Source organism: Crinia signifera, chromosome 1, assembly GCF_055691185.1.
Source record: "Crinia signifera chromosome 1, ASM5569118v1, whole genome shotgun sequence".
In the NCBI taxonomy this organism is placed as follows: Eukaryota; Metazoa; Chordata; class Amphibia; order Anura; family Myobatrachidae; genus Crinia; species Crinia signifera.
Window position 1 is genome coordinate 473,346,227 of NC_139217.1, and position 23,830 is coordinate 473,370,056.

The 23,830-nt window shown below is 47.3% G+C and overlaps 1 protein-coding gene across 4 annotated transcripts in view; it reads right to left on the reverse strand.

Moving 5' to 3' along the window:
* The window catches only part of CNTFR (ciliary neurotrophic factor receptor), a 532,905-nt gene that overhangs the window by 254,477 nt on the left and 254,598 nt on the right, over positions 1 to 23,830 (reverse strand). For all 4 annotated transcript variants that reach the window (XM_083155439.1, XM_083155437.1, XM_083155438.1 and 1 more), the window contains one exon: positions 5,750 to 5,828. In XM_083155439.1, coding sequence (XP_083011565.1) covers positions 5,750 to 5,828 — 79 coding nt within the window. The remainder of the gene's footprint in view (positions 1 to 5,749; positions 5,829 to 23,830) is intronic.

Here is a 23,830-nt window from a genome sequence, read left to right on the forward strand (position 1 = left end):
TGGTACGGATGTAGGGAGCCGTATAGAGGCAGGGTGTGGTACAGATGTAGGGAGCCGTATAGAGGCAGGGTGTGGTACAGATGTAGGGAGTGATACGGATGTTGGGAGCCGTATAGAGGCAGGGTGTGGTACAGATGTAGGGAGTGATACGGATGTAGGGAGCCGTATAGAGGCAGGGTGTGGTACAGAAGTAGGGAGTGGTACGGATGTAGGGAGCCGTATAGAGGCAGGGTGTGGTACAGATGTAGGGAGCCGTATAGAGGCAGGGTGTGGTACAGATGTAGGGAGTGATACGGATGTAGGGAGCCGTATAGAGGCAGGGTGTGGTACAGATGTAGGGAGTGATACGGATGTAGGGAGCCGTATAGAGGCAGGGTGTGGTACAGATGTAGGGAGTGAAACTGATGTAGGGATCGGTGGATAAGCAGGTAGAGTCTGACATAATCCACCCACCAACAACAATAACACAATACACAATGACAACCTGTATGTATGTATGTATGAGTGAATGTACTGTAAATATAACATGTGACTAAGTTATTACTGTTCTCCTACTCATAGAATGATGAAACCGGAGTGCTGACAGCCCATGGTCACAGTGTTACTGCAACATAAACACAGGGCACAAGGCCAGTTATATATATATATTAAGTGAGCGCGCAGCATACAGGCCTGGCACGTTCCACGTGTCATCCGTCACATCAATGTAAATATATATATATATATATATATATATATATATATGTGTGAAAGAAAGGCTGGCACTCTGGGGTCTTAATAAAAATGTGCTGTATTCAAAAGCAAAACAACCAACGTTTCGGGGGTGGTCCCCCTTTGTCAAGGTGCGTATATTCTAAAACAAACAGAAAAGAGAGGGGCGCCTCATTGTGCAGATAACAGCGTTTTAGTAGGAGAACATAGCAAGTTCCCGACATAAAAAGACAATTGCTGGTACCATACGTAAAAGCACTGTGGACTGATTACCACATGATACAGTATGTAACAATACCCGGGGCAGGCTGCTCCTCTCAAACCAAGTATGTCCTCGGGAACCGGAGATGACCACAGGCACTGGATTGCCCCGCAGAGTCTCGTGCACCAAGGGGCAGAAGGGCATCAAGCAGGAGAGACGCCGGGACACAGACGGAGCAGGTATCACAAGCCACGCCCTAACACGTTTCGGTAGAGACTTCATCAGAGGATTAAAAATCCTTGAAGAAGCCGTCGCATAAGTAGGCGGGGAAACGCGTCGATCTACAAACCATTCTCTGCCCGCAAGGATAGCCGGCCGGCCCCTTTTCCGAACCACAAACAGCATCCCTAACTGAAATTTGGCTGAAGTACAGCAACCTGGAAAAAAGGTTTGGAGGTTTCTATTGGGGACATTCGCTTATATAATATACTAATATAGTAGCTACCGAGGAGTTGACAACTATAAAGCCTGCCCCTAAACATTCCCACACCAAGACTGCCGAACAGTTACTTACTAAACCTACTAACAGATTGGGTGCATGTTCATTAATTGTCCTCCAAATTATCTGGAAAACTAAGAAAGTACTCACTTCAAGTTGACATCAACCCTGATCAATTTGGATTTACTAACAAAAACTTTTTCTATCTACTAATTTTATTCTAGTCTATTTTTGGGTGGTATCGGCCGGTACCTGATGGGAATTAATACTATATATGTATATTGTTGTATTATTTTTTAATTGTCTGTTAATATTTTTTTATGTCTATAAACATTGCATGTTTTTTATTAGCTAAACTGGCTACTGTTTTTGCCTGAGAACCCGAGCGCTTTCTTTCTTTTCCTTAGCTCTGTCTTCTCCTTAGGGAGTGGTGTCCCCTATTAGTTAGCAGCTGGGTCAAATAGGCTAATTAATTAATTCATTAATTTTATTTCTCAAAAATTACTTTGTCATTAGCGCTACTTTTTTCCTTCTTTTTCTTTACTTCATCAGAGGGCGTGGTCAAGTAATAAAGGAAAGAACAACCAATAGACAGTTTCATCGGGTACATGTCATCACCACATTGAGCCAGCGCCTTAGCGCTGTGACAGCCGCAGTGTTTGGCTGATTGCCAGTAGGCAATATAAATAAAGTAAATATATTGTAAGAATTCACACTACCGGATAAATGACAATACAGTATATGCGGAAAATACACCAAAATAGAACTTTCTTAAATTGGTCACATAAATACATCTACACAGTGCGAACTATATTGCAACACATTAGAAACAATTAAAAATATCTCTACACACCGATTAAGAGATTATGGATTGTCCAAGACTACATAATCATAGCGGGCACACACACATATAATTATATATACAAAATAATGTACCAATCATTTTTTACAAAAACATAAAAAAAAAACAACAATAAAAAACAGAGATACAGGATAAACATATATAGCGCAGATATCCACGGAGTATTAATATATATATACCCACAATTTAAACATCATTACAAAACAAAGCCATACTGTTAGTTAATAAATGGAGTTATTTCATACCCCTCGTTTAAAGCTTGAGGTGTTTATTTCATTTCAAGATCCAATACGTTTCCCTACGGAGCAGACGTTTATCTCTATCACCTCCTCTTTTAGGCGGAGGTACTTGTTCGATAGCTCTTATTGACATAGTGCTTGGATCACTATTGTGAAAGGCATTAAAAGGACGGGAGACACTATGGTTAATTAACCCATTCTTTATATTGCGCTGATGCTCTAACGCTCTGATTTTGAGGGCTCTTTTAGTCTTTCCCACATAATGGAGATCACATTTGCAGGACAATAAATAGACCACATAAGTGGAATTACAATTCAAAAATGGATGTGTTTTTATACTAGCCATTGTTGGATTCAAGAGATCAGACCCCCCTTGCTATATGCTTACAAATCTTGCAACTATTGCAAGGAAAACAAAACTTAATATCCAAAAAAGTATCAGAAGGAGTAGGATTGATTTGATCTAGTTGGCTTTTTGCAATCATATTTAAGTTCTTGCTTTTTTATACACTACACTCGGTCTATTGGAAATCCATTCACCCAAAATGGGATCCAATTTCAATGTGTGCTAATTTTTCTCTAAAATATTTTTCATTTCTCTATCATTATCATTATATTGTGTGATGAATAAGCAATCAATATCAATGATTCAGGTCGGAGTTTATATTCCAATAGATTGGTCCGTTCCAAAGCTCTAGCCTTTTCACGTGCACGAGTGACTGTACTTATTGGATATCCCCTTTCGTTAAAATGATCAGTATACACACTAGCTTGTGCATCAAACAAAGCAACAGTAGAACAATTTCTCCTCAAACGGATAAACTGTGAGAACGGGATATTGTCTTTCCAAGAATTAAGATGGCAACTTTGATACTGCAGATAACTATTACAGTCAACCACTTTGAAGAATGTAGATGTTTCAATCTCTTTAACAACAGGAAATTTTTCCGCACTCAAAAATAAATCCAAAAACTCTATACTTTTCTTATTAAAATTATGGGTGAACGTAAGATTATATGTATTACAGTTAAGAGATTTCACAAAAGAATTAAACGACAATTCGTCACACACCCAAATGACGATAATATCATCGATGTATCTCTTGAACAAAACCACATTTTTTTAACATATCGGGGGTGAGGGTATTTTTCTCCCAATCACCCATATACAGGTTGGCCAGACTTGGGGCACAAATCGTCCCCATCGCCGTGCCCCAAGTCTGGAGGTACCAACCACCAAAAAATTCAAAATAATTAAATCGCAACATGAATTTTAAACAATCACAGATAAATATAATCTTCACGTCAGAAAACCCACTATTGAGTCTTAGTACACTCTCAATCACCTCTATACCTTTCTCATGTGGAATTTTGGTATACAATGAAGATACATCGATTGTACCAAAACCAAAGTCATCATTCCACTCTATGGTCTTTAATATCTTTAACATGTGAGTAGAATCCTTCAATGTGTCCAGAAGGGGGACATACTTTTTAATATAAGCATCCACATATTCAGCTAAGCGCGACGTCAAAGGACCAACGCCGGCAATAATCGGACGTCCCGGAGGACGTTCACTATTCTTATACAACTTGGGGAAGTGATAAAACGTTGCCAGATTGGGTGTCACATTATACAAATATTTAAATTCATCTAAAGTGATGCTTTTTTCCCCATTAAGCCACATTTTAACAATATTTCTAACTCCCCTATAAAGGACTGTGTGGGATCTATATCAAATGTGGGAAATATCATCTAGTAACAAATGATGCGCTTCATTTACATACAAGTCACGATCCATAATGGCAATGCCCCCCCCCCCCCCCCTTTATCGGCATTATTAATCACTATGGATGTGTCATTCATCACATTTTTCAGAGCACCTCTTTCTTTGTACGTTAGGTTAGATGGATTCTTTTTAGCGATGATAATTTTGTCTAGATCCCTTTTAACAAGTTCAGAAAACATGTCCACATAAGGTCCTTTGGACTCTAGCGGGTAAAATGCAGACTTTAGTTTTAAACCAGAATTTATATTATTTTGTGATAGTGCTACCATCGGTCTATCATCGCCATCTTTTTTGAGGAAATGGCATTTGAGCGTTAATTTTCTGATAAAAAGATTCAAATCAATCTGCAAATCAACCTTATTACAGTATGTACAGTGGAAGGGGCAAATTTGCAGCCTTGCGAATCAACCAGAATAACCCCCTTTGTTCCCGCGGTACCTGTGTAGTTTCGTGGCACCACTAAATCGCATGCGATTTGACATGCGATATCGCATGCGATTTACTATCCAGTTCATTACCCCACTATCCACTAGGGCGTGGAGTTGATTTTATATAGTGTGCCGAGTGCAGCGAGCCACCGAGCCCAATACTTGTGTTGTTTCACAGCGACTCGCGATATCGCATGCCATTTGCATGCAATTCTGTGGAATACATTCTGTGTCCGCTCACCACACTATATAAAATCAAGTCCACGCCCTAGTGGATAGTGGGGAAATGAACTGGATAGTAAATTGCATGCGATATCGCATGTCAAATCGCATGTGATACCGCATGCGATCTAGTGGCGTCGTGAAACTACACAAGTACCGTTCCCTCTCTCGGGGTCCTGTCTGACGATTGGTAATGATCCCCTCAGTACAGTATGTTCTCCTATAGAGTGTAAGCCTGTGAGCAGGGCCCTCCTACCTCTATGTCGGTTTGTTACTACCCATTTACTTTAGCCATTTTGTTGTATCACTGTCTCCTATTGTAAAGCGCAATGTAATCTGCTGCGCTATATAAGGAACTGTTAATAAATAAATCTACAGCTGAGGAATCTGGACCGTCCAGGGCTCCCTCTCCTCTCAATGCTGATGAGGCTGTGACACATATGTGACATATAAGCCCTTTATGTTACAGGAGAGGTCTCCTGGGTATCATAAGGGGTCAGTATTGGTAACGTGACCCTTGGGTGACTGTCTGCCTCATGCTGGCCGGTGTGGGGGGTGGGTGCCCTGCCCTGACGTCTCCTGTATTGTGTCCCCAGTGTGTCACTTATCTACAGTACAGGTATGTATACCATTACCAGCCGGCGCTGGCTTCCTGTACGTCACAGTAACATGTTATACCCTGGCACACACACGGCACATATCACTGTATCTCCTCATACAGGGAACCCTGACAGGGCACAGTTCTATCCCAGTTGCCCGGTGTCACATAATCACACTAAGCACATTAGGTAACTTACCCTCGCTGTGTCTCTGCGCGTACACCATCACGGCTGCAGCCAGCACCACACAACAGGCTGATGTCACTGGATTGGCCATCTGTTGAGGGACAGAAAATGGGATGGTTAGGCGGTGTCAGGAAGCCAGCAGCATTCTGCTGTCACTTAGTCCTGGGGACCGGACTGCATTACTTGTGACTCATACAGTACTCTGGCTCTGGCCAGGAGACAAGCAGGGGGAGCTAATGGTATAGGCTGGACACTGACGTCTCCTTGGCCTGCGAGTGGGGAGGGGGGGACATGACTGTCTGAATGAAAGGACTCGCTGACACGTAAAGTGCATGTGATTTCACAGTGCATCCGACGGGCTGAATGACAACATTTATGAGCCGCCCCGAGTCCCCTGAACCGGTACAGATCTACAGGATGACATTATAATGATATATAAGGGAATCACACCGGCGGAAGCAGCAACACAGAACTCCTGCTCTTACTGCAAACAGGACGCTGTGACCGGAATATCAAACACAGTGGTCCTGGCAGCGCTTTGGGGCCGTCACCCCGTGGCACAGTGCCCGGCAGAAGGTAGACGGCTTGCCTTGGTAACCTGGATGCGCCATCTGCGCTGCAATCACGCACATGACCTCACAGGTCAACGTTCCAATAGGGAAGATGGGAAGAAAATGTTGCAGCCGATCACAAAAACAAGAAAAACCTGATATAGATTTATAATAATATAATACCGGCAGCTGGCACACATAACACTACATATCACGTGGGGCACCAGGGGGCTCATTCACACGAGGGCACATTTATGCTATGAAAGTGCGCAGTAAAAGGTGCTGTACATTAATGTGTCATACACAAAATAGTGATGGTTGGGGGCAGCTAAGAATAACCCCAAACGTGGCACAAGCTGGATGGATCAATAAACAATTAGCCAATCAGTAGGGGCTACACCCTACCTGCAAGCGGCAGGCACCTACTGCACACAAATACGCTGTAACCACATACAAGACAACAATACGCAAACATCTAGGTATAGCAACGTGTAAATGAGCCCCATGTCCCGCCATGTTTAGTGATGTACTGAGAATGTTGTGTTACACATATCCTTGTCCATGTAGTGACAGTCATCAATCAAGCCCAATAGGTAACATCACACGAGAGAGGACACAGTGCTGTAATAGGACATGTTACAATAATCAATGCTTGTGCTATCTCATATATTTAGCCAGATCGGTCACTCATCCCCTGTGTGTATAACTTTCCTGCCCAGCGTTATACACAGACACGCCCCCCCCCCAGGGAAAAGACCAGTGCTATACTCACCACCACCCCCCTGACTGACATCACCTCCCCCTGCCAAGCCAGGGCTACAGTACACGCCATCCACCATGGTGTAGGTGAGCGGCACCCCCCCCCCCCCCGGGCCCCCGCGATTTGCGTGCCCCCCCCCCCCTCCTGTGACTCGCGAAACACCACAACCCCCTCCCGCATTTCACGGACCCCCGTGACCCCCCCTTCCCGCGATTCACCCCTCCCCCCCACTCCATTGATTCACGGCACCCCCGCCCCGTGATTCACGGCACCCCCGCGCCCCCTCCCGCGATTCACCCCCACTCTGCAACAGCCAAAAACCTTTACTACCCCTCATACCAACACCCCTCTATCACTGCCCTGCCTCCTGTTCTCCTGCCCCGTAACTTCCGCCAGTGGGGACCCGCTCACCCTGTGTTGCCCACATTCCCCTATCATGCTTTACCACCCAGCCTCCTGCTCTCATGCACCCTAACTCCCACCCAGTAGGAGGAGACACTGACTCAGGGGCACCGTCCTGTACTCCTGCACTGGCATACTGGATGCTCATACACTTTTTAACAAAAAATACACAACCCAATATGGTATGGCGCCTATAGTATATAATTCAAACCATAATATTCAGGTAAGAAAGTCCACAATTTTCGGTGAAGTAAGCAAAGGCGTTGTTCATCCAAAGGGCGTATTTATTTGTTTCTTCCGATGTTGGTATAGAATGTAAAAGTTGATCCGGTACTTGTGTAGTTTCACGGCGCCAGCATGGTGCCGTGCGTCTGAGTCCCCTTGCGGGGCTCGCTTCGCTCGCCCACGCTGCGGGCTCGGTGGCTCGCTGAGCTCGCCACGCTATCTAAAATCAACTCCATGCCAACATGGATAGTGGGGGTATGAACTATCCATGTTGGCATGGAGTTAAGTTAGTTTATTTTAGATAGTTTGCCGAGCATAGAAACCGGAAGTAGCACGGCGCCGTGAAACTACACAAGTACCCTTGATCCTCAATCAAGGGTACATAGCAAAAAACCAACGCGTTTCGTCAATAATGACTTCATCAGGAGAACAATAACATATCTATAATGCAAACATTACAATCAGCATATAATAAAAAAAAGTATCATTTTAAAGTACTTTGCAATAGAACATATTAGATAGTAGTGTAGAGTAGGAATAATTGCATATACCCTGAGAACAAGCAGCGGCACTCTGAGGTCTTGTAAAACGTATTATATTAAAGGCATTAACAAATAATGCTGTGCTCCGATGTTTCGGGGTTCGCACGCCCCGTTTTCAAGGTGAAGGTGAGACAGTATATATTATATATATTTGGCAGAGACGACGCTGTAAGGTCAGACTGTTCCAATATGAAATCTATGGCACATAGGTAGAAATGAATTATTATAAGATATGCTTATTTCTGTGGGGAGTGGAGGCTCTGACTGCCACTGGCCACATATAGAGGCTCAGCAGCTGGGGAGTGGAGGCTCTGACTGCCACTGTCCACATATAGAGGCTCAGCAGCTGGGGAGTGGAGGCTCTGACTGCCACTGTCCACATATAGAGGCTCAGCAGCTGGGGAGTGGAGGCTCTGACTGCCACTGTCCACATATAGAGACTCAGCAGCTGGGGAGTGGAGGCTCTGACTGCCACTGTCCACATAGAGGCTCAGCAGCTGGGGAGTGGAGGCTCTGACTGCCACTGTCCACATAGAGACTCAGCAGCTGTGGAGTGGAGGCTCTGACTGCCACTGTCCACATAGAGGCTCAGCAGCTGTGGAGAGGAGGCTCTGACTGCCACTGGCCACATAGAGAGGCCCAGCAGCTGGGGAGAGGAGGCTCTGACTGCCACTGGCCACATAGAGGCTCAGCAGCTGGGGAGAGGAGGCTCTGACTGCCACTGGCCACATAGAGGCTCAGCAGCTGGGGAGAGGAGGCTCTGACTGCCACTGGCCACATAGAGAGGCTCAGCAGATGGGGAGAGGAGGCTCTGACTGCCACTGGCCACATAGAGGCTCAGCAGCTGTGGAGAGGAGGCTCTGACTGCCAATGGCCACATAGAGGCTCAGCAGCTGGGGAGAGGAGGCTCTGACTGCCACTGTCCACATATAGAGGCTCAGCGGTTGGTGAGTGGAGGCTCTGACTGCCACTGTCCACATATAGAGGCTCAGCAGCTGGGGAGAGGAGGCTCTGACTGCCACTGGCCACATAAAGAGGCTCAGCAGCTGGGGAGAGGAGGCTCTGACTGCCACTGTCCACATATAGAGGCTCAGCAGCTGGGGAGTGGAGGCTCTGACTGCCACTGGCCACATAGAGAGGCCCAGCAGCTGGGGAGTGGAGGCTCTGACTGCCACTGGCCACAAAACAGATCCCATAGGGGCTTGTACTTCGCTGTAAAAACAAAAAGCATTCCAGACGACCACTACAAACACTGCGGTGCTGTTATCAATTATGTACCAGCAAAATATTTCATATTATTAAAAGACATTAATCTTGTAGCTGCTCTGTTACTGTGGGGGATTAACACGCATTTCATCTTAAATGAGAAGAGTGTGCATATAAAAGTCAGGATAATTAGCAGCTCCGCCCCCGGCCCCAGCATACGCCCCCCTCCTATAACTGCGGACGTTTCATCTGTTGTTCATTCTGCCATCTTTCTGCACAGTGCGCAGTGCGATCATTTACTGCAACGTAATGTCATTACTTCTAAATCCATTCGTCTGATGAGAATTTCATTGCAAAATCATTTTACAAGAGACTGAGTCCTAGGGTGGAATGTTACATATGAGAGGCTGGAAAATAAGACCCCCAGAGATTCGACACTCTGACATCACAGACCCTTCTCATAAACACCTAGGAATGCCTGCGTTTCTCCAACCACTCCCAGAAAACAGCTGGTTACCTCCCCCAAACGCCGGCTTCCTGTCAGTCAATGTCCGTCTGCATTGCCTTTACGATTTATAAGCATTTCAGTCGCTAATTCCTCTTGCGCATGTGCAATGTGAACAGTAATCGCTACGGTTTCCTATATTTCATTAGTGGCCAAGTCTGAATTAGGCCCTTTGGTCGCATTTACCAACCCCTACAGCCCCCATCCAGCCTCAGGTGATCAGTGATAAACTCAATGCATCCCAGGCAGCGCAGCTATGGATGTGTAAAATACAGGTGTGGATACTGATTGTTGTGTTTTTGTACAGGGGCTCTACCAGGTGCAGTGTGTCTAAGGGGCTCTACCAGGTGCAGTGTGTCTAAGGGGCTCTACCAGGTGCAGTGTGTCTAAGGGGCTCTACCAGGTGCAGTGAGTCTAAGGGGCTCTACCAGGTGCAGTGTGTCTAAGGGGCTCTACCAGGTGCAGTGTGTCTAAGGGGCTCTACCAGGTGCAGTGTGTCTAAGGGGCTCTACCAGGTGCAGTGTGTCTAAGGGGCTCTACCAGGTGCAGTGTGTCTAAGGGGCTCTACCAGGTGCAGTGTGTCTAAGGGTCTCTACCTGGTGCAGTGTGTCTAAGGGGCTCTACCAGGTGCAGTGTGTCTAAGGGGCTCTACCTGGCGCAGTGTGTCTAAGGGGCTCTACCAGGTGCAGTGTGTCTAAGGGGCTCTACCTGGCGCAGTGTGTCTAAGGGGCTCTACCAGGTGCAGTGTGTCTAAGGGGCTCTACCAGGTACAGTGTGTCTAAGGGGCTCTACCAGGTGCAGTGTGTCTAAGGGGCTCTACCTGGCGCAGTGTGTCTAAGGGGCTCTACCAGGTGCAGTGTGTCTAAGGGGCTCTACCAGGTGCAGTGTGTCTAAGGGGCTCTACCAGGTGCAGTGTGTCTAAGGGGCTCTACCAGGTGCAGTGTGTCTAAGGGGCTCTACCAGGTGCAGTGTGTCTAAGGGGCTCTACCAGGTGCAGTGTGTCTAAGGGTCTCTACCTGGTGCAGTGTGTCTAAGGGGCTCTACCAGGAGCAGTGTGTCTAAGGGGCTCTACCTGGCGCAGTGTGTCTAAGGGGCTCTACCAGGTGCAGTGTGTCTAAGGGGCTCTACCAGGTACAGTGTGTCTAAGGGGCTCTACCAGGTGCAGTGTGTCTAAGGGGCTCTACCTAGCGCAGTGTGTCTAAGGGGCTCTACCAGGTGCAGTGTGTCTAAGGGGCTCTACTTGGTGCAGTGTGTCTAAGGGGCTCTACCAGGTGCAGTGTGTCTAAGGGGCTCTAACAGATGCAGTGTGTCTAAGGGTCTCTACCTGGTGCAGTGTGTCTAAGGGGCTTAATCTGTTGCAGTGTGTCTAAGGGGCTCTACCAGGTGCAGTGTGTCTAAGGGGCTCTACCTGGCGCAGTGTATCCGAGGGGCTCTACCTGGCGCAGTGTGTCTAAGGGACACTACCAGGTGCAGTGTATCTAAGGAGCTCTATTTGATGCACTGTGTCTAAGTGGCTGGACCTGGAATAAAGTGTCTAAAGGGTTCTACCTGGCAAAAAATGCCTAAGGGGCTCTAAATAGCGCAATGTGTACAAGTGGAATGTGAATAATGTACACTACTGTGTGGTGTAATATGAATTGATATTATGTGGCTAATTCAATTCTCCGTGAAACCTCAATCCTAAAGTTTTTATGCATGCCTTAGGTACGCACTGTCCCTACTTTGTGTATGGGCTTGTGAGGGAGGGGGGGGGGGGGTGGCACCAATTCCCTTTACTTGCATGGTGTTAGCCGTGCTGACAGGTGGCAAGTGCGTCGGGCCTGCTGTCTGGTCTAACAGAGATACTTGGCACTTCCGGCAGCCTGCATCCGAGTTGCCTGGGCCGGATAGTAACTACTGTCCCATCGGCTGCCTGATCCTTAGGTCTGGTGACGACTTCCTCCCGGCCTTTGGCCAGGCACGTCTTTCCACAGCTGACGGCATTAGGTTCAGGGGCCTGGGCTGGATCCTCCTCAGGTGATTGGACACCTGAGCCATTTTAAGGGATTCGGGCCAACACAGACCCGCCGGAGATATATTCTGTTTGTGGCAGTTACGTGTTTCTCTTTGCACTATTTATTCCTGGATTGTTTGGTTCCATCAGCTCCTGGGATTCCTGCAGCACATCCAGTTCAAGTTCTGGTATATTGTAAGTGTTCCACATTGGAGCCCAGGTGTTATTTTCTTTATAATTTTTACTTGAGCAAAGTTGTGGACAGAGTCTCTTGTTGCTTATCTGGTCTCCAGTGTATTTCCGCAGGTCTGCGCTAGTTTATGTTAATCCCAGCAGGGTTATTTCCTTTTTACAGAAAACAAAAAGACAATTTCACCTATGGCGCTGTAACCTTAGAGCTGCACAAGACAGAAATATGATGGTCACCGGACCATCCAAATGGACAAAATACAAAAGCAAAAAGTCTGTCTCCTTGCGCTATAAGTGTTCCAATATGATCTCCAAGCTGTGTTTCTCCTCTCCAAAACCCAGATACGGATATGCAAAACAAGAATGGAATGATATAGATATTATAATCAACTTTGTTTTAAGAAGTTTTTTTCTCCACAGCGTGTACTGGGGTGGATAGGAAAAGTGCTTCCAGGGTTTCGCACTTTTCCTATCCACCCCAGTACACGCTGTGGAGAAAAAAACTTCTTAAAACAAAGTTGATTATAATATCTATATCATTTCCTTTTTACGATACTTTCCCGTACTGTTGTGTGGTTTGCTGTGTTTTTGTGTGCCATAATATCGTGCTTTTGTGTGGTGTATTTTTCTTAAGCTTGTGACTAGGTCGCATTTTGGTATTCGACTAGGTCGCTCATACATTTTGTTATCTTCTCACCAGAAGTTGGCAGTGTGCCATAAGTTGTTTATTCAGGTAGGTCCCTTTAGTCAGTTTCATCTTTTGACCTTTTCATTTAAGATCTCCGGTACTTTGTCCTTACACAAGACCTGGTGGCACCGGAGTTGGGGCAGACCTAATTTTCCCCTTCAAACATGGCTATTAAAGGTGAAGTCCTAGTGATGGAAAGTGCCATTTGTTTTGTTAGAAGTCATTCTTGAACGTTACATAGATGGTATCTGGAAGACAGATTGTCTAAGTAGACATTCAGCAGGTCAACATCATATGTCAACATGTTTAGGTCGATAGTTACAAAAGGCTCATAGGTTCAAAAGGTCAACATTACAATGATCTATACAATTTTTACACATGGACTATGATGGTAAATGGTAACCTATGGTGAGCATGGCAGTTGCAGATGGGACCCAAAAATAACGAAAACTTTTTTTTAAGTGTTGACCATTGTCATGATGACCTTTTGACCCTGTCGACCATTCCTCTGAAGACCTTTTATCGGATAACATAATAAATGTCGACCATTTGGTGATGATGTATTGACTGTGGATCTTTATAACAAACCAGTATACAGTAGATGACAAGAATAAGATAAATTAGAGCGAGGCGGTTGGGTTCCGGTAGCTGCTATGTCATCTTACACAGAGGGGGTTATCCTGGTCCACAAGCAACGCTGACAATTTAGCAGCATTGTGTGAGGAAAAAACGCTTGCAGGTCTGCCCCCCCCATCCCTAGCACTTAGGGTTGCCCACTCGGCTTCAAACCGATGTTTTGGCAAAACATCCATTTGCAGCCTATGGGTCGGCACCCACGTCATTCAATGGTTGCCGACCATCAATTGACGTTGAAGGCACACGCATATTTAAGTAACTCTCAGGTCCCTTAGATATGTGCACACCTTCGACAGGAACAGGGTGTGATGTCAGCTGCCCGCCCCCCCCGCATCCGCTTCACCATGTGATTTGCATGGGGACACCCAGCGTTTTCATGGGAACGCCCATGAAACGCTGAGCGTTACCATGGGCAAATCCCCTGGCCTGCCGCCCCCCACCCGCATTCTTGGGTGAGTGGACCCAGAGAACACTATGTACCCCGTGGTTGCAAGCACCCGGTGCAAGCACATGCACAGAAATTTGGATGCACATTATATAAACATTGGTCCTCCATGCGTGCGCGATGAAGGCCGCATCAAACAGAATAACCCCCCGAGTGTGGAATACAATCACCACCATGTCGGCATGACAATAGCAACCTCACATTCTACAAGGTAAGTAACTACTGCACCATCCACCAGTCCCTACCTATCACTGCAACATACATAACTACTGCACCAGCCACCAGTCCCTACCTATCACTGCAACATACATAACTACTGTACCAGCCACCGGTCCCTACCTATCACTGCAACATACATAACTACTGCACCAGCCACCAGTCCCTACCTATCACTGCAACGTACATAACTACTGCACCAGCCACCAGTCCCTCCCTATTACTGAAACATACAAAACTACTGCACCAGCCACCAGTCCCTACCTATCACTGCAACATACATAACTACTGCACCAGCCACCAGTCCCTACCTAGCACTGCAACGTACATAACTACTGCACCAGCCACCAGTCCCTCCCGATAACTGCAACATACATAACTACTGCACCAGCCACCAGTCCCTACCTATTACTGAAACATACATAACTACTGCACCAGCCACCAGTCCCTACCTATCACTGCAACATACATAACTACTGCACCAGCCACCAGTCCCTACCTAGCACTGCAACGTACATAACTACTGCACCAGCCACCAGTCCCTCCCGATAACTGCAACATACATAACTACTGCACCATCCACCAGTCCCTCCCTATTACTGAAACATACATAACTACTGCACCAGCCACCAGTCCCTACCTATCACTGCAACATACATAACTAATGCACCAGCCATCAGTCCCTACCTATCACTGCAACATACATAACTACTGCACCATCCACCAGTCCCTCCCTATCACTGCAACCTACATAACTACTGCACCAGCCACCAGTCCCTACCTATCACTTCAGTGTACATACATACTGCACCATCGACTCCCTAGCTATCACTGCAGTCTACATATCTACTGCACCAGTGACTCTCTACCTATCCCAGCAGTGTACATTAAAACTGCACCAGTGACTCCCTGCCTATCCCAGCAGTGAACATTAATACTGCACAAGTGACTCCCTACCTATCCATACAGTGTACATACCTACTGCCCCAGTGACTCCCTACCTATCCCTGCAGTGTACATAACTACTGCACCAGTGACTCCCTACCTAACCCTGCAATGTACATAAACTACTGCACCAGTGACTGCCTACCTAACCCTGCAGTGTACATACCTACTGCACCAGTGACGCCCTACCTAACCCTGCAGTTTACATAAACTACTGCACCAGTGACTCCCTACCTATCCCTGCAGTGTACATAACTACTGCACCAGTGACTCCCTACCTAACCCTGCAGTGTACATAAACTACTGCACCAGTGACTCCCTACTTATCCCTGCAGTGTACATACCTACTGCACCAGTGACTCCCTACCTACCCCTGCAGTGTACATACCTACTGCACCAGTGACTCCCTACCGACCCCTGCAGTGTACTTACCTACTGCACCAGTGACTCACTACCTACCCCTGTAGTGTACATACCTACTGCACCAGTGACTCCCTACCTACCCCTGTAGTGTACATACCTACTGCACCAGTGACTCCCTACCTACCCCTGCTGTGTACATACCTACTGCACCAGTGACTCCCTACCTACCCCTGCAGTGTACATACCTACTGCACCAGTGACTCCCTACCTACCGCTGCTGTGTACATACCTACTGCACCAGTGACTCCCTACCTAACCCTGCAGTGTACATAAACTACTGCACCAGTGACTCCCTACTTATCCCTGCAGTGTACATACCTACTGCACCAGTGACTCCCTACCTACCCCTGCAGTGTACATACCTACTGCACCAGTGACTCCCTACCTACCCCTGCAGTGTACTTACCTACTGCACCAGTGACTCACTACCTACCCCTGTAGTGTACATACCTACTGCACCAGTGACTCCCTACCTACCCCTGTAGTGTACATACCTACTGCACCAGTGACTCCCTACCTACCCCTGCTGTGTACATACCTACTGCACCAGTGACTCACTACCTACCCCTGTAGTGTACATACCTACTGCACCAGTGACTCCCTACCTACCCCTGTAGTGTACATACCTACTGCACCAGTGACTCCCTACCTACCCCTGCTGTGTACATACCTACTGCACCAGTGACTCCCTACCTACCCCTGCAGTGTACATACCTACTGCACCAGTGACTCCCTACCTACCCCTGCTGTGTACATACCTACTGCACCAGTGACTCCCTACCTACCCATGTAGTGTACATACCTACTGCACCAGTGACTCCCTACCTACCCCTGCGGTGTACATACCTACTGCACCAGTGACTCACTACCTACCCCTGCAGTGTACATACCTACTGCACCAGTGACTCCCTACCTACCCCTGCTGTGTACATACCTACTGCACCAGTGACTCCCTACCTACCCCTGCTGTGTACATACCTACTGCACCAGTGACTCCCTACCTAACCCTGCAGTGTACATAAACTACTGCACCAGTGACTCCCTACTTATCCCTGCTGTGTACATACCTACTGCACCAGTGACTCCCTACCTACCCCTTCAGTGTACTTACCTACTGCACCAGTGACTCCCTACCTACCCCTGCAGTGTACATACCTACTGCACCAGTGACTCCCTACCTACCCCTGCTGTGTACATACCTACTGCACCAGTGACTCCCTACCTACCCCTGCAGTGTACTTACCTACTGCACCAGTGACTCCCTACCTACCCCTGCGGTGTACATACCTACTGCACCAGTGACTCCCTACCTACCCCTGCTGTGTACATAAACTACTGCACCAGTGACTCCCTACCTACCCCTGCAGTGTACTTACCTACTGCACCAGTGACTCCCTACCTACCCCTGCGGTGTACATACCTACTGCACCAGTGACTCCCTACCTACCCCTGCTGTGTACATACCTACTGCACCAGTGACTCCCTACCTACCCCTGCAGTGTACTTACCTACTGCACCAGTGACTCCCTACCTACCCCTGCGGTGTACATACCGACTCCCTACCTACCCCTGCAGTAAATAACTACCTTCCTACAATTGTTCCCTATCGTTTATTATATGTGTTTGCACGTCATTAATGTAATGTTACTTTTATAATTTATTAATGTTTTGTTTGCCTGACACATTTTATGTGGAACTTTTTTATTCTGGAATCTACATTTCTTATCGATTGTCCTGAACAGAATTCCAATAAAACATAAAAAATCCACTAAAGCAGATTTATTACAGTTGAGTTATGATACTTTGCTGAGACCTCACTACAACCTTTATATATAGCTGGATCGCGCCAGAAGCTGGGGGCTGACTGGCAGCATTTATCACCAAGGGTAAATGATTCTTACTCAGCTATATATTAGCTTTAGTGTTCTCCTCCCGCTGGATATCCAGAACACTGTAGACTATAATCCTGGGGATCAGCGCGTCCCCCATGCCGCAAATACTGCACACAGTGGGACACAAGTCGCTGTGTGGACCTGATGAAACACTAATCACCACGGTGGCCTATTATTAGGCTGCCATGTGATACTGTATGCGGCTATGTAATGTACTAATAATAATACTGGTTCACACATGTGTATCAACAAATATCAAATTTCTGGTGCGGTGGCATCTGCTGCAACCAATCAGAAACATCCACTGGGTTGGTGGCTGGAGGATAGCCTTCTCATCTGCCAATGTCGGAGGCTCTTCCAGATCCTACTGCTTCCTGGTTCCCTGCCCCAGTGGCTGCCATCCAGCCAATCACTGCAAAGCACAGCAGAAATTCCCAATGGCTGTGCTGCATCTATGTTTACCCTATTAATAAACAAATAAATAAATAATATATATATATATATATATATATATATGTATATTTATATAATAAATTCATGTTGGATATGTTTTATATACATATTCTCACCCTAATTCAATCACAAAAAACTATTTATGTGCATTTCTGGTTAATAGCTCCAACCCCAGCAATGGTGTTCCTAATCTGGTTCCGGGTGTTAGGTCATGGCAAAATAGAAACCCTAAAATCCCTGAAAGACTCATGTCTGCAGAGGGCATGTTTTCATTTTCCTGTGTCAACTTTTTTTTTTTTTACTGTCAACCAATATTGGTCGCCTTAATGACTGTCAATGTTCATATTGTGGACAGAATAATCCACACCCTTCTTGAACCTATTTTTCCATAAATAGCATTATGTATATCTGTAGTATGAGACGGTGCAAGTTTGCCTCTGTGACAGACGCTATAGAGGAGTATGATACAGTGTCGGTTTCTTTATTAGGTCCCTATAAGTAGTTCGGGTGCTGGATGGAAATCTGTAGGACAAACTGAAGAGCCCCACAGGAGAATGTACAAATAACAGCCTACTGACCCTCCTATTACACCATTGTCTGTAATTAGCCGCTGAGCATTTGCACGGTGTAAGTAAGGAGACGTTCCATGGCTTGACAGCAATAATGCTGGTGCGATCAGTGAAGCATGCCCACTCTGTCTGCACAGGGCCAGGAGGTTACCAGGTACCAGCTGCTGCCCAGACTCGGATCCTCTGTAACGTGCCAGAGCACAGGTGCGCAGCTGTACCGCATAATGACAAGACACGCAGGTAATCACATCCAGACTGTCTAACAAGGGGCAGGAGAGTCAGCGCTAAACCTCCGCCCAGAGCGCCAGCAGTCCCTAACAGCTCACTTAGGATAGGCGGGATATCTGTGCCAGTCTTACAGGACTCCTACCAGGGGAACGGCAGAGATACAACTTCTCCTTCGCTGTTCTGCGCTGTGCATTACAGGTGGAGTATCCTTTATCCGAATAATTCCGAAAACCATACATTCCAGAAAGTGAAGTGTTTTTTTTTTTTTTTTTGATAAAAACGTACTGGGGACATTTGTAGCAGCAATACTGAGGGCATTTAACTGGCACTCTATATGCCAAGCAAGAAAATGATTGCTTGGCATTCAAATTCAGTACTTGTGTACTATCACGGCTCCCACAATGGGCATCGTACAAGGAAAAATCGCATTGCATGTGATCGCATCAGATCGCATGCGATCTGATGCGATGCGATGTAATTTTTCACAGAAATTATGGACATGAGTTGACATCATGTAAAATGCACCCCAAATGTCATTTTTCACACTGTACCACCCCCACTATCAATGCCAACCCGAAGCGTGGCGAGCGCAGCGAGCCCGCGAGGGGCGGCGGTACGCGTCCTACGACCTTTTCATACCCCCACTATCCACGTCGGCGTGGAGTTGAGAATAGAAAGTGTGGCGAGCGCAGCGAGCCACCGAGCCCGAAGCGTGGCGAGCGCAGCAAGCCCGGCGAGGGGACACGGATACCTGTGAAGCCGCGAGGGGACACGGATACCTGTGAAGGTATCCGCGTGCGCTCGCCACGCTTCGGGCTCGGTGGCTCGCTGCGCTTGCCACACTTTCTATTCTCAACTCCACGCCGACGTGGATAGTGGGGGTATGCGATCGCATGAGATTTTATCAAAAATGCATAAAAACACGGGAAAATCGCATCGCATGCCACTACATATGGCATGCGATGGGAGCCGTGAAAGTACACAAGTACCTCAAATTCAATGCCTGAGATAGGACACACATTGGGGGAAATTTACTAAGAATACCAATACAAAAAATCGTATTCGTATTACGAATGAATACGACTGGTGTAGTCATATTTTCATTCGTATTCCGGAGGATAATTTACTAATCAGTGGTATTTGACTGATTCGTATTATCCGATGGCGTATTGATTCATATTTTTTCTGATACGAATTCGTATTTTAAATACAAATTCGTATTTTTAAATACAAATTCATATAGGTTTTAGCCTGCATGCATCAGTCAAATCCGTGCAGGCTGCAGTATAATTTTTTTTTTACAAATAAATAATTTTAAAAGTGTCTATGTGCGCTTAGTGGCCTTTTAGTCACACATTTGTGATTTTGATCATCTGGGGGTCATTTTCTGATTTTTTTCCTCATGTGTAAAATTCTAAGATGTGAAATACACTTCCAAATCAAGGTGTATTTTTTTGGCGTATTTTTTTATGGTTCGTATGCGTTTTCGATTGGTATTCGTATTTTTTACAAATAGGAATTGTTAGTAAATGATTAAAGTACGTTGTTTTCATGTTAAAAATAGGCGTATTCTATCGATGTTGTATTCAGTCGTATTTGTATTCAAAAATACGAATACGCCATGTATACACCATGAATACGAATACACATCACCGTATTTTCAGGATAGTAAATCCTGAAAATACGAATGCGCATAAAAAAATCGTATTTTGCTGTACGAATACGAATTTTTTGTACGATTTTACCTTAGTAAATTTCCCCCATTGTGTTTCATGTTTTCAAACCTTGTTTTTTGAACAAATAATATATATCTGTGTGTATTGCATGTGTTTGATGTGTTTGTACAGCATAAATGCAAGATACTTCAAAATAGGCAATTGAAATATTAAAATATTCCTAAATATGGAATAATCCATTATCCAAAATTCTCCTGGTCCCGAGCATTTTGGATACGGGATACTCAACCTGTATTTGATTGTTCACATTTTGTATATGCATGGCATCTATTCAGTGATTCGTGGGACACTGCCACCGGCAGGTGGGATAGCGAGACGGTGCCCAATTAATGGGACTGATCTGCTGTACTAATGCCATACAGAGGCCCCCACCAGCTGCACAGCGCTAACCTGGTGCTCTCCAGAAATCACCGCACAACGCCAGCCGCAGCGCTCCCGAGACTGACTTATAACTGAAAAATAACATAACAACTCCCCCAAAAACCTTTTGGAAATCTTGTGATAGAACATAACTTCTAGCTCCATGTCATGACCCCAGTGTCCAGCTTCCAGCAGCACCCGCCGCACTGTCAGGCAATCAGGTAACGCCAGGTATGAGTCGCAGAGGAAGGAACATGTAACCACAAGGTAATTATCTGTCCATGGCTGAGCAAATGCTCCAAATTCCTCAGTCACCGCGTGTCAGGGCTTCGCTGCTCTTGTACCTGTCACCTCATTCCATATGTGTCTCTGAGGTCTCACCGACGTCACACCGACACAGAGAACAAGAGAGATGACAGAAGGGTGTTTGTTATACATGACCCCAGCGCCCATTATTCCCAACACACCGGCCAGACACGTAAATTCCACAGGTAGCGCCAGAGAAATCAATGCTCCAGACTCAGGACTGATCCATGTGTGCAAGTAAAGCAAATAAGGCAACCAACTGGGCAACCCCGTACTGCAAAGCAGGTGTATCATACACTCCTGGTGACATCACTGTGTGACAGGGAAAACAGCGCCCCCACTGGATCATACACTCCTGGTGACATCACTGTGTGACAGGGGAAACAGCGCCCCCACTGGATCATACACTCCTGGTGACATCACTGTGTGACAGGGGAAACAGCGCCCCCACCGGATCATACACTCCTGGTGACATCACCGTGTGACAGGGGAAACAGCGCCCCCCATCGGATCATTACACTCCTGGTGACATCACTGTGTGACAGGGGAAACAGCGCCCCCCACCGGATCATTACACTCCTGGTGACATCACTGTGTGACAGGGGAAATAGCGCCCCCACCGGATCATACACTCCTGGTGACATCACTGTGTGACAGGGGAAACAGCGCCCCCCACCGGATCATACACTCCTGGTGACATCACTGTGTGACAGGGGAAACAGCGCCCCCCACCGGATCATACACTCCTGGTGACATCACTGTGTGACAGGGGAAACAGCGCCCCCACCGGATCATACACTCCTGGTGACATCACTGTGTGACAGGGGAAACAGCGCCCCCACCGGATCATTACACTACTGGTGACATCACTGTGTGACAGGGGAAACAGCTACACTACTGGTGACATCACTGTGTGACAGGGGAAATAGCGCTCCCACCGGATCATACACTCCTGGTGACATCACTGTGTGACAGGGGAAACAGCGCCCCCATCGGATCATACACTCCTGGTGACATCACTGTGTGACAGGGGAAACAGCGCCCCCCCACCGGATCATACACTCATGGTGACATCACTGTGTGACAGGGGAAATAGCGCCCCCACCGGTTCATTACACTCCTGGTGACATCACTGTGTGACAGGGGAAATAGCGCCCCCACCGGATCATTACACTCCTGGTGACGTCACTGTGTTACAGGGGACACAGCGCCCCCACCGGATCATACACTCCTGGTGACATCACTGTGTGACAGGGGAAACAGCGCCCCCCACCGGATCATTACACTCCTGGTGACGTCACTGTGTTACAGGGGAAATAGCACCCCCACCGGATCATTACACTCCTGGTGACATCACTGTGTTACAGGGGAAATAGCGCCCCCACCGGTTCATTACACTCCTGGTGACATTACAGTGTGACAGGGGACACAGTGCCCACACCGGATCATTACACTCCTGGTGACATCACTGTGTGACAGGGGACACAGCGCCCCCACCGGATCATTACACTACTGGTGACATCACTGTGCGACAGGGGAAACAGCTACACTACTGGTGACATCACTGTGTGACAGGGGAAATAGCGCTCCCACCGGATCATACACTCCTGGTGACATCACTGTGTGACAGGGGAAACAGCGCCCCCACCGGATCATTACACTCCTGGTGACATCACTGGGTGACAGGGGAAACAGCGCCCCCACCGGATCATTACACTCCTAGGGACGTCACTGTGTGACAGGGGAAATAGCGTCCCCACCGGATCATTACACTCCTGGTGAAATCACAGTGTGACAGGGGACACAGCGCCCCCACCGGATCATTACACTCCTGGTGACATCACTGTGTGACAGGGGACACAGCGCCCCCACCGGATCATTACACTCCTGGTGACATCACTGTGTGACAGGGGAAATAGCGTCTCCACTGGATCATTACACTCCCGGGGACGTCACTATGAGACAGGGGAAATAGCGCCCCCACCCGATCATTACACTCCTGGTGAAACCACTGTGTGACAGGGGAAATAGCGCCCCCACCGGTTCATTACACTCCTGGTGACATCACTGTGTGACAGGGGAAATAGCGCCCCCACCGGATCATTACACTCCTGGTGACATCACTGTGTGACAGGGGACACAGCGCCCCCACCGGATCATTACACTCCTGGTGGCATCACTGTGTGACAGGGGAAACAGCGCCCCCACCGGATCATTACACTCCTGGTGACATCACTGTGTGACAGGGGAAACAGCGCCCCCACCGGATCATACACTCCTAGGGACGTCACTGTGTGACAGGGGAAATAGCGCCCCCACCGGATCATTACACTCCTGGTGAAATCACAGTGTGACAGGGGATATAGCGCCCCCACCGGATCATTACACTCCTGGTGACATCACTGTGTGACAGGGGACACAGCGCCCCCACCGGATCATTACACTCCTGGTGACATCACTGTGTGACAGGGGAAATAGCTTCCCCACTGGATCATTACACTCCCGGGGATGTCACTGTGTGACAGGGGAAATAGCGCCCCCACCGGATCATTACACTCCTGGTGACATCACTGTGTGACAGGGGAAATAGCGCCCCCCCACCGGATGATTACACTCCTGGTGAAACCACTGTGTGACAGGGGAAACATCGCCCCTACCGGATCATACACTCCTGGTGACGTCACTGTGTGACAGGGGAAATAGCGCCCCCCCACCGGATGATTACACTCCTGGTGAAACCACTGTGTGACAGGGGAAATAGCGCCCCCACCGGATCATTACACTCCTGGTGACATCACTGTGTGACAGGGGAAACAGCGCCCC